This window comes from Myzus persicae, unplaced genomic scaffold, assembly GCF_001856785.1.
Source record: "Myzus persicae strain clone G006 unplaced genomic scaffold, MPER_G0061.0, whole genome shotgun sequence".
Classification (NCBI taxonomy): domain Eukaryota; kingdom Metazoa; phylum Arthropoda; class Insecta; order Hemiptera; family Aphididae; genus Myzus; species Myzus persicae.
In genome coordinates, this window is record NW_019104078.1 from 148,451 (window position 1) to 161,520 (window position 13,070).

At 31.2% G+C, this 13,070-nt stretch overlaps 1 protein-coding gene across 1 annotated transcript; it reads right to left on the bottom strand.

Annotated features, from left to right (window-relative positions):
• Positions 1-1,183: 1,183 nt before the first annotated feature.
• On the bottom strand, positions 1,184-1,675 carry LOC111038419 (zinc finger BED domain-containing protein 5-like). Its single transcript, XM_022321507.1, has one exon. It carries the CDS (start codon positions 1,673-1,675, stop codon positions 1,184-1,186), a length of 492 nt encoding a protein of 163 aa, XP_022177199.1.
• Between the last annotated feature and the right edge of the window lie 11,395 nt (positions 1,676-13,070).

Below are 13,070 nucleotides of genomic sequence, written 5' to 3' on the forward strand. Positions count from 1 at the left end.
ATAAATACCATGAATTGTTAACTATTAGTATGTGGGTACAACATATTATTATTAATATTAACTTATTAACTATAACATCATATGTACACAAAAAAAACAATACATATATTTATATATTTGTGTATATAAGGCAGTGGTTCTTAACCTTTTTCGAATGACAGAACACTTAACATTTTATAAGATTTTCGTGGAATACAACCGTAAAATAAAATTGTAGTACATACATTTTTCATTTTTTAATATATTAAACAATTAATGTATAGTATAAAATTGTTTGCATGCCATACATGTTGGTGTTTGTCACTAAAAAATAATAAAATAATAAAAAGAGTAAAAAAAAAATTAAAAATTTGAAATTGAATACTTTGTATGAGATATTTGTGCCTGATGATTTTTACAAATATTTTCAATATTTGGCCATATGTACGATATTGCTACTCTCATTTCCTCTTCAATATTTGTCAGTCTTTCTCATTTCTTTGTTTTGATATTCGTCAATGTTTAAAATCCAAATTCACACAAGTATGAGGTTGAAAATTGTAATCAAATTGAAATTGCTTTTTTAGAATTTTTTTTAAATTCGGTTTGAACTGAAATCCAAAATTCTTCTACTGTTCTTTCGAACAATTTTATTTTTAAAGTTCGATCTGTTGTTAGCGTTATGAATTCTTCCTCTTCTTCTAACGTAAATTCATAACTTGACGTGTTGATAGTAGAAAATGGATTTCGTATCCAATCATACTTTTCAATATTCAATTCAGGAAAGTATTTTGTGATTTTTTCTTCTAATAAAGCAAATGTTCTGTTATAAAAGGAATTATTTCATTATTATTTTGAATTGAAGGAAACATGTCTACTGTATTTTTTTGAATTATACGTGTACTCCAAAAAAATATTTTTTTTTTAATGTTAATAATTTATCCGTGGATTTAAGAATATTTTCGTTTTTACCTTGCATACCAGCATTTACGCTATTTAAATAATTAAAAATATCAGCTAAATATGCCATTTTAACACACCAAATATCGTCTGTAAGAAAAAATATAAAAACAATGTTACCTTCGTTATAAAAAAACATTAACAATTCATTCTTAAGTTCCAGAATTCGATTTAGAACTTAACCTCGCGATAACCATCTTACTTCACAATGTAAAAGTAAACATACGTGCTGAGCTTACATTGATTAACACAGTTTTTTAAATAGGCGTGATTGTAATGGACGCGATTTTATGTAGTTAACCATGCTTACAATTGGATCCAATACGAACTTTAATGTAACAGGTAATGTTTTCGAAATAAGTGATTCTCGGTGTAAAAAACAATGTGTAGATATGATATTAGGATTTTTTTTCTTCGCCAATGTTGTAAATCCTTTAATAGAACTAATCATCGAAGGAGCTCCGTCGGTGCAGATTCCTACACATTGGTCCCATGTTATGTTACATTTATCTAAATATGACGAAGTAGAATCTAAAACATTCTGCCCTGTTGTACGTTCAGTAAGTTGTTTACTGCATACAAATTGATTCACTATTTTATTTTCATCAATGAAACGAACAAATCCTAGTACGTGAGCTATACCACTGATATCAGTAGACTCGTCAATTTGCAAAGCGAAATATAATTTATTAGTAGTAAGCTTGTAAGTGACAGTTTTCTCAATATCATCTGACATGTGTATAATTCTGTTTTTTATTGTATCGCCTGAATGCGGAATTTTTATAATTATTTTTTTTGCATCATCGCCAAACATAATTTGAACTATTTCTGAACATACCGGGAAAATCAAACTCTCGGCTTATATTATAAGGTAACAATTTTTACAAATTGTTATAAGTTGACACATTTTAAAACCAAATAAATACATTAAACAAAAAAAATAATATTTTTGGTTTAGTATTGATTGAAGTTGAGTAGAAATAAAGTAGTAAATAATACTAAGTCTAAAAAATAGTACATTATAAATTTACTTAAACAATCTAAATGATCCGGTATTGATCGCGAATTCAATTAATCACCTGCATACTTGATGGCCGGACAAACTTTTTTAGTTTTTTTAGTTTTTTTTTTTAAAACGTAAATTATTTTACTACGTATTATATTTTCGAGTTTTATGTTTATTATTTTAGACTATTCAAAATAGGCGCCAAATCTTATTTATATATTTTTAAATAACGCATTAGTGTTGTTTAATTTAATTTAAAGTTAAATATTATGGTTTATTCCTTTTAAAAGTCTATTTCATTCCCGTATGATAGTCGTATTTTCGTTTATAAAATAAACTTTTTAAAAGGAATAGCGCATAATTTTTAACTTCAGCTTTAAACTTATGTATTTTTAACTATGGACAGTGTAATGTTCAATTTATATTTTATTTAATTTTTTCAACTTAAATTTTTTATTTGTATTTAATTTTTAATTTATTTTTTTTTTTCATTGAACTTAAGCCCGGAAACTAAGGCCATTACCTGTTATAGGGGTTATGAACTGTAGTAGGGGTAAGAGGTTGGTAAGGTAGGTTGTTTTTATATTTGTTAGGGTTGTTACGGTTGGTAGCAAACACGTGTATGTGTGGCAAGGTGTTTAACTTCTACGAACCCTGGTGGTCACCCATCCGGGAGCTAGTGGTTGTGGCCGTTACTTACTCCCAGACGCATTCCGCGACTGGTAGCAGCCAACGCGCCACGCCAAGCCACTTTAATTTTTTTATAATTTAATGAATTGTCATTTCGTATTAATTGTTATTAATATAATAACTAGAGAGTTATTAAAAAAATAAATAAATAAGAGCTGGTACCTATTTGATGTATAATAATTAGGGCTGTGAATTTAATGCACTAATGAACCTTAAAAAATACATTAAAAATATCAAAAAAGGCAATAAAAATGCACTTAAAATGCGAAAAACTATAGTACAAAATTAATTTAAAATAGTTTTTAATTTAATTTAAATATATATATTAATATTTAGGTACATGATACTGTACATTTGTACATTACATGCATAAAAAGTGCTTATTTAATAAAAAAATGATTTATGTAGTTATATAGCAATTGTCTTATTTTATCGAAGCATAAATTTTTTTTCCAAACATTTTTTCCGTCAATTGACGGGATTGGATTAAAAATACCGGAAAATGAACAAAAAAGGAAAATATGACCTAAAAATGCCCAAAAATGACCAAAACAATCAACGTCAAAAAGCAAAAAAAAAAAGCAAAATAAAAGTTGCATTAATGGATTCGTAGTTACATAATTCAAATTAGATGCTTACAAAGCTACGTTTCTCAATTACCAAAAAAATGCACTTTCCTACAAATTCGCAGCCCTAATAATTATATATGATATAATATGTAGTGTAATAAAATAACTATTTTTTTACGTTTGTTCGGTGATCAATTATCCTAACGATCAATTGTATTCGAGATCAATTCGCTGCGACCCAAATGATCCTCATACAACCACCATTCAATATTAGTGTTAATTCCAATAATACTCAAATAAAATTTAAGCGAATCGATGTAAGGGAATAATTTGTATAAAATGCATGATAAAATTCATCATCAGATGAATATTTTTTTTAAATGTTAATAATTTATGATGATATATTTGAACTAAAATATATTAGAGTCAATATATTCAGGTATTTAGAAAACTAAGAAATACTGAATGAAAATTGGAAATTCTCTGATTTCACACAACCATCAAAATTAAACTTGAAAGTTTTAACAATATTGTCAATTAACGTATACTCTTAAAAAATATTTACATGATATTGTACTTAGGAGTTGTAGTACACTCAAGCATCATAATGGTTTTATGGCAGTTAATCAGACCGAAACAGTATCTTATTAATTGTATAGTTTTAATTTATGGTAATTGTGTGCAAATCGCAAATTATTATTTTACCTACCTATTGTTTTATTATATATTATTTTGTACCATTTATTTACTTAAATTATTACCTAAATCAGAAACCAACTATATATATAAAGGCATACAGACTAAGTACTAACATATATTATATAAATAGAATATATTCCACAATCCACATCAATTTCAGTATTACACTTCTCCGACAAACCTTTTTTTTCATATTGAACGAAATCTGCGTAGTCCTATAAGTAACTTATAATAATAAAAAAATAAGGTGCGTTTACTTATTTATGTATTCGCCGATAATATATTGTTTAACGAAATGTCAAAACTCTTTGAAAAGAAAAACCAGAATAAAACAGGGATATGTGGAATAAGAACCAAGGGGACATTATGTCACCCTACACAATTGGCAAGGGATTCTACGTTTTATTTTGGTTTTCAAACGGGAAGTTAAATTTTTTACCGTCCAGTAAGTCCGTTATTTATGCTTATTTACATATCAATAGTAAGAATTGAAATGCCGAATAAATCCAATAACATATTGAATGTTAGTCAAATCGACCTTCAATTTGTTTACAAGTAATCGAATCAGATTATCAGAACGTAAATAAAATAATAAACCATTGTTCGCCGTAGTTGTTTAACGTATAAAATTTCTAGAATATTTCAAAACATGACTTATTTATAAATAATGTCAATTTTTAAATCAGTAATAAGAATGGCAAGCGTAAGTTATTTTAGTAGTAGCTGCAAATTTAATACTTGCAGTAAAACCTTAAATGCCGTAGTTATAGGTACCTACGCTACACCTATCTACCAACTGATTGAAAATTATAAATTTCGACTATACAATATATAGGTTTTTGTATTTAAGTGTTTATTAATTATGCTTTTTTTTCTTAAAGTTTCGGAGAAACTATTTTTATTTTTCAAATTATAGTAAATTATACAAATTATACTATAATTTTATGTAACATTTTATGATCAGCCGTGAATGCACGTATTTTGGTTCCTGTAGGCTGTAATCCGTTAAATGTTCCTGGAATTATAACTTTATTCCTATTACGCTTTACTAACTTGCTGTTCTTGTTTAACATCTTATGAGCTTGAATTCAATATTTCTGTCCGCAAAATCCAAGCACCGCCACCTACGAGTCTTTTGAAACCCGAGGATGTTATATTATGAATATTCGTCAATGGCTGTGCTCTACAAGTCATGAGTCGTGTGGGAGGTATTTAATAATAAAACATGTTGATTATTTTCACTCCTCTAACTCCTTTAGTATCTTGTAGATTTAAACTAGCTGTCGGTAAAAGGTGCACGAGTCAAATGAAAATCGTAAATATAAGTCATATTATATGCATAGTCGTAAATCTCATTGTTTTTTTTTAAATTAAAACAAACATGGTTAAAAGTTTTCATATAACTTAAAGTGCTCATACTTTCTGTTGACCGAGCTCCAATCACTTGGTGTTGAAAAATATCCTGGCAACCACCAGAGAGGATATGAGGGCGCACTTCACAGCAAATCCGGCGACCTGTGACTGGCCGTTGTTGAGAGTGCTGGGAGCTTGGAATTCGTTGTCATTGTCTACTTTACGGCCGTTACAAAAGCTAGTTGAGCAGACATTACAAGCGCCGTCTCTTTCATATTTGGATTTTACTAAGTCACAAGCGTTTTCACCTGTACCCTTCACGCAACCACGTAATACGCTGACATGTTTAGGAGTAACTGTCGATTAAAGCGTCCAAGAAGAAAAATCAATTGTGGCAGCGTTATCTTATTTTAATATTCACTTACCTTTTACACTGAAAAAGTAACAAACAGAAGTAGTACTATCACAAGACGGGCTAATCGCAAAATCATGACCCGGTCTACCTATCTTAGTCATATTTCCACATGCTGTTATATTTTTCTCCTCGCATGCGTAACAATCTATATTCGCTGCCATGTCTATAAATACATACCACTAATTATGCATATATTATATATTTATATAAGTATTTATCATATCAAGCAAAAAGTAAATTAAAAAGCGACAAAACTACAATGCACGCTAGTTATCGATATAGTTACCTACAACATATTAAAAAGTAGGTATAAATGTATAGTTAATAATTACCTTTATATCTATACACTATACCAAACCGTTCATTTAAGTAGGTGTAAGATAAAATAGTTAAAAAGTAGTATACTCACTCTGAATAAAAAATCCACACAGACTCATCGTGGCCACCATTGCTACTGCAAAAGATTTCATGTTTGCGTTAAGATGAAAAGAGATAAAAAACTGAAGTTGTCAAAAATTAAAAAAAAAAAAAAAATATAATGTAAAAAAAAAATGTTTTCTTTATACGACTGTTTTCGTGGGCGACAATAATGCTCCACTAAACTTCGAAGTAGACCGAATACCGAACTTTAGTATTAGTATCCATGTATATATTTTGATGTTGATATCTACAGATAAACATTCTAATTTGGCCATATATGGGAATTGATTTTATATTATACAAGTACGATTTGTTTTTAATTGCAAATATATTTTTATACCTATAGCCAGCTTACATTATTATACTAAGTACATAATATTACAGCGTTAGGTTAGTTTTTGAATAACATGGGACCTCTTTGGTCAATTTCAGATATGTCCTGTAGCAAAATGCAAATTATTTAACGTGCTATGAGACTAAAATACACAAACGTAACTATAATCGAGGGGCGACAATCCAAAACGTACTATTTCCAAAATTGAGAAAATTGAGTTAAATATTGATTCTCGTGGAGAAAAATACGGGGAATCGAATGGTGCCTTCAAATATTGACTAAACGTACTATTTCCTTTGTTAATATCAATCTGAAGTTTGTGAATGACTCCAAAACGAACTATTTCCAATGGCAATAATGAAACAAAAGTAACTATTTCCAAATTATGTCAAAACGTAGTGTTTTCCATGTTAAATTATTTTTTCATTTGCCAAAATGACGCAAAACTTACCAATTCCTTAAATGCTAACAAAACGTACTATTTCCAAAGTAGGGCATATTGCACTATTTCCTATAGTATTAACATAGGGAATGGAATTTAATTAAATGCATAGCGTACTATTTCCATTGGTCTTAAATTTTTATACAACACATTTTTAGTTATATTATTGATAAATTAAATTATAAATAAATATTGTGTGCATCACTTATTTTCATTTGCTTGTATATTTTATCAGCTGATAATAAAATAACCAAGTCTCTACCTTCATTATGATTGATAACAAATTGCGCCAAAACTACAGTCTTGTATATTATCTCACAAGTCATCATAAAATCCTAATGAAAAATAAAATCATTCATGTTCAATTCAATTCTATATAAAATATATTAATTGAGGTTACTCGTACATATTTTGGTTTAGACTATAATGTAGATATTGTATATTTGTATACGTACTTAATAGTACCTAATAATGATATTGTAGGTATTTATAGTGAGCCACTATTATTTAAAAATCAATAACATTTAAAAAATATTTAAAAGCCAAAAAAAAAACTGGTATGTTAAATATTATTATATCTTTCTACGCCTGTTAAAACTTGTAAAATAAAATATTTTGTACATAAAGCAATATAATATCAATCCAAAATCCAAACGCCATTACTTTACTCCAAATGTTTTTAATTGATGTTTTTATAATTTAAAAATTAGTGTTTTTAGGTTTGGAACACAATAATATTTCTAATTAGTTTTATTTTTTTCCCACTATTTAACTTAGTCTCATATCTTAAGAAAACTAATTTCCACCTTGAGTATCAAATTCATTGTTTGAGCCCCTCTAAGTCACCATAAGCCTCCTTACAAAACAACCCTGCCAGTAAATCTATATTCAAGTAGACTTCCCTCTTTTTTATATCAGTCATAGTTGAAACTTACAAGGTGATACTTTGCTTAATGCAAAAGATTTTGTCATTCCCGCATATTATACTCCAGATTCAGCCCAAGTTGCGTAAAATGTGCTGAATCTCATTTGGCAAAAGACTGCCCCAAAACTCTGAAACAAACTCCCAATTGCATTAATTGCAAAGGCAATCACACGGCAAATCGCAAACAATGACCAGAGTTCTTAAATTCAAAAGCAACAAAACAAGCATCCCTGCAAAACAGCAGACACCAGCGTGTTCATCCAACCCAGCTCCCTCAATTTCCAGTAACTAACATCCCTCTTGCTGAGGACGTTGTTCGAAAATGCCACCAGTATTATGCCTTTGCCGTTGGAATCCCCCCTCCCACGACCCGATCTACGAAATTATAAAACAATCCCATTGATCCAGCAGACATCCAAATACTTGGTATCTAGGAGCTCTCAGCCAGCACAGCCAACACCAGAGAAATTATCATATCTACGCTAACTGCTCTCATAAATCTCCCTTTATCTCATACTGCCACCATAATTATGTTTTGGAACTCTCAAGGCGTTACTCGGAAGCGTCTTGAACTGGTCGCACTAATTCAAAATAAAAAGGTCGTAATCATTATGTTAAACGAAACCCACCTGTCTTTAACCCGTAAATTCATACTTCCACACATCATCATATTATACTCAAAATTCAAATTCCAGGAAACGGCCTTACTTTACAGGGAGGGAGGCACAACAGTCCAAGTTAATAAAAAATGTATACATTAAAACATCAAGATCAATGCATCACCCAACACAAACACGGCAATTCAAGTTAACACCAATGATGAAGAACTCATCCTAGTCACAGTGTACTTAAGTCCAGAAACCCTGCACCTAACAGCAGCTTTGGATAACATCCTAAATTCTGGCCAATATATATTTTTGGCAGGTAACCTTAGTGCCAAAAACCAAGCTCGAAATAGTAAGTCAATCAACATGGGGAATATAGGTAGAAACCTATTCAGATACATGGTCACAAGATTAGACACAACAGTTATTGCTGCTACACCACTAGACGTTATCCACCTCACTCAAATCAAACCCCCGATGTCCTTGACATTTCCATAATAATAGCAGGGTGTCTGGCTATTAACCTTCCAAGTTTGCTATTATCTAACCGTTCACAGTCTTACCTATCCTTGATATCCTACAGCTCTACACACGAGACTCCACCAAAACCTCTATCTAAAACTGACTTTCAAAAATATGAAACAATTTTTAAATATGAGCCTTACATACTTCCTCTAATTCAGACAAAAGGCCGAATAAACTCAGCTATAAAACTAATCACTGGTTTCAGCTCAGACAACGTTAAAACCAATATTGTTACGCATAATCCATCAGACAAAATACCAGATCTATCGCTTTTTATTCAATCCCAATTTACCAAAAAATGAAAACTAAGATTCATTTGGCAGAGGAAAAAAAACACGGCCATCAAAACCCTTCTCAAGCGTCTAATTCACTTGCATTGAAACCACGAAATAAAGTATTCAATTTCGCTGGTCCAATCGAATTCTCTTCATTTGGATCTTTTAAACTTTATAAACTGAACTTATAACTTCTGTATAAAAAAAGTCTTCTCATTAAATCTTTTCAAACTAATAAAGTCAAAGGAAACGTTGGCAACCTTCATGACGATTCCGAACAAAATTCAACATCTTTGCCTAAAGCATAAATAAGCAATTTTTGGCTCTTGACAGCACTTCCTAGATCGACGAACAAAAACTCAATCTCCAACACAACTATATTTTTCTCTCACGGGGAAGTATGGAATACACTCATCAAGCTTCCATAATGTCAGCAAATAGTTCCAATTTGTCTTTGGTATCTTAGATTTTTTTTGGTAAGTGTTTGAATTCAGAGGTAAGATCGCTGGCTTTTGTGAAGTTTTTCGAACTTACAGAGTGAGCAATCTTGGAAGTTGAGGGTGCTTTTGAATGTGTTGAAAGCAGATTGACGGGTTTCCTTCAGGAGATTTCTGATGTACGGGATATAGACTTGACAGCCAGATCCCTTGTACGTTACCAGTCATTCCTAAAGTTTCGCTTGATGGTGATATCGCACTTGGGAAAAGTGGACACTGTCCTAGAATTAATTGGCGAAATAGGAGCATTTTTCAATTTCTGATTAGATAACTGAGGTGATTGATAAAACCTCGTCATCAATTTCTGAGAAGATCGATAGATTATAAGCCAATTTAAGAAGACCTGCAGTTACCCTTATTTGAATTTTTTAAAATTTATCCTCTTCTTGGCAGCTGTGGAAGCTGGCTTGAATGTTATAGGGGTCGCTTATGGCCACAATAATTGGATTGTGGTCTGATGTAAGTTAGTCATGATTAGTTAGGAATTAGGATGTATTTGCAGTGGGCAAAGCTAATGTGTAATATGTTGAATGAGTGATGAATTTTAGAGTCTGGTGTGCAGATGGAGTAAGTGTTGGATGATTCTATGAGTGTTTTGAAATGCTGCCTATTTTTGGTGCGGCTGTTCCAGGACTGTTGTTTTGTGTTAAGGTTTCTTTGATTGGTTAAGGAGACCAGATCGTTTGTTAACAAAGAAGTCCTTGGGCTTTTGTACATTGATGTAAAATGAATTTGCTCTGTTCAGAGTTTGATTGTAATTGTGGTTGAATCAATTGAAATTTTTAGATCTTCGTAGTTGTGTATGATATTTTTGGTACAAGTATGATATTGGCAGGATCTAGTGGTGATCCCTATTGGGTATCTGAATCTAAGGATCTTGTCTGTAGGTGAAGTAGTTAGAAATCTTGAGTATGATTAATGGGCTTATTCTAGTTTCTTATAAGAGGATAATGTGACTGTTCAGAATTTGTAATTCTAAAAGTGAATATTAATTTCATTTCAACTTGGAAATGTTGAGATGATTGGTATAGTAGTATTTATGATGGAGTCTTTTGTAGAAGGATCATTGTACTCCTGGTCGATGCTAAAAGTGAGTTCTTCTATTATTTCCTGGTCGGTTATATCTAATGGAATTCCTTTTGTAATGATTTTGAGAACAAATTGATTCGATGAAGCGAGAGTGTAGAAACCTACTTGGTTATGAATTGTTCCTAAGAATACTTTTCAAGCAGCGAAAACTAACTTCATCTTGATAGTTGAGCTGAATTTCTTCAGGTTTTAAGGTAGTTTTTGCTTCAATGTATTGATGTCCCAGTTTTCGTATAATTTTCTAGCTATTGGTTTTCAAGTTAAATCGAAAGGAAGCTTGGTATATGGTGGAGTCTTTTGGTTCTAGAAATGGTTGTATTGTCATCTAGATCAGTAGAATCAGAAAACAGTGAGGAAGATGTGTAGGATTCTCCTGAGATTGATTTTTCTTCAGATGGAACTGGAGAGGTAGAACTAGATCTTTGTGATAAATCCACGTAGTTTACGTTTGCTGTTGGTTTGCATTTTTTTGGTGTAGGATATTGCGTTTTCTGTTCGTTTGGTGCATCTGTCTATATGCCAGGAGACCTATATACCTTTGTGCGGAGGAGGAGTGGTAATTAGGTGTTTTTTTTTATCACGCGGCTTGCGCTGTGCTTGCATTTACAAAATGGGATATATTTTTAATCGGTGTTATTAGGGAAAAAATCACTTACCGTGATAATAAAATTAGTAAACTATTATTTAACAGTATATTAACTTCATAACATGTAAAAATCTCACTCGTTATGAAACTTATTTAAAATTAACTTTTTGACTAGGTAATGCCCAGATTAGGTATTTTCTCTCTCTTATTATTGTATATGAGCCGAATATGTTTGTGATAATCGTGATAATCCGTTCAATTTAATTTCTCTCTTCACGCCGCTCTGCAGTTTGATGATATCAAAAATTCGTTAGATTTTCAAAAATTGCAATTCTTGGGGCCTAAATAAATTGTTCCGTCTTATTGGTTTTATTGCAATGTGATTTATAAATTTATCAGTTGCAACAAAATTAGAGATTCAAAGAATCATAATTTAACTGAAAATGAACAAACAAATGTGCCAAATCGGTGTAGCCGTTTTAAAGTGATGCACATTTCAACAAACCAAAGTATTTAATTTAATTTTATGTTTTTTTATAGATGATTATAGTGTAACATATTTTTCATTCACGTGTATTTTAGACTATTATAAGTCTATTACATAAGTTTGGTGACCGGCATTTTTTTTTTTTTGGGGGGGGGGGGGGTGTAGATGAAAATGGCAGTGAGTTGAGAAGTGGTTATATTTGGGAAAACATTTAATATACTAGATATAATAATATAATTAGAGTATTAACGATAAATATAAGAAAAGCAGGTACGAAAACCACCTCCTCGTGCAACTTTATCATTACGATGTATAAAAAATACAACGACCAGTTCCTAAGAGTAAATAACACGTACTATCGATGTGACTTTCTCTGAATACATATAAGAGTAGATAAGGTCAAAATTTCATATCGGTTTTCATTTACCTACCTACCCACCACCACTTCGTTCTTGTTTATATTTACTTCATTCTATTTTCGGTTACTACTATTTTTCCGCAGCAACCATAAAAGTATAAAATATTATATCGATATTTTTGTACTCGTTACTTGGGACTTATTAATTTTGCTTATTAAATTTTTAATTGCTTTTAATTATTATTAAAACAATCTTGATAGTTATTATACCTATTTTACCTGTATTTTGACCGTTTAACACGTAATAATACGTATATAATATTACCTATGGTATATAATTGAAACGAACATAAAATATATCCCGGGGGACTCTGAGTGCGATGGTGACGACGACGAGGACGACGACGTACACGTCACACGCGCGAACCAAATGGACAGAAAATATTCCTATTAATTACGCGGTTATTGTGTGCGCGCTCGCGCGTAATTATACGTACGTGACGGGACGGGGCGCACGGACGTCAGTGCATGCGTCTAATGAAGTGTGAAGTGTTCGATAAAACGACGTGACGACGACGACGACGACCATGGGAATCGCACGACCCCTAAGTCTAAATGCACATGTATACTATATAATATTATTATACATATGTATAACGTAATAGACTCGTGAGGTTCATAAACCGTACTGGGAGTGTAATATCTATGTATACGTGAGTGTGTGATATTATATTATATATTGTATTTCGAATGTGCTGCAAGAGTTCGAACGATCACACAATTTGCAGAAAATATTATAATACAAGGGAAGTATATGTAGTTTTATTGATGTTTTTAAAAACAGTTCTTATAACAT

Bases quoted from the DNA above. Each gene is read 5' to 3' on its own strand.
- LOC111038419 (XM_022321507.1), bottom strand. From the start codon at position 1,675: ATGTCAGATGATATTGAGAAAACTGTCACTTACAAGCTTACTACTAAT.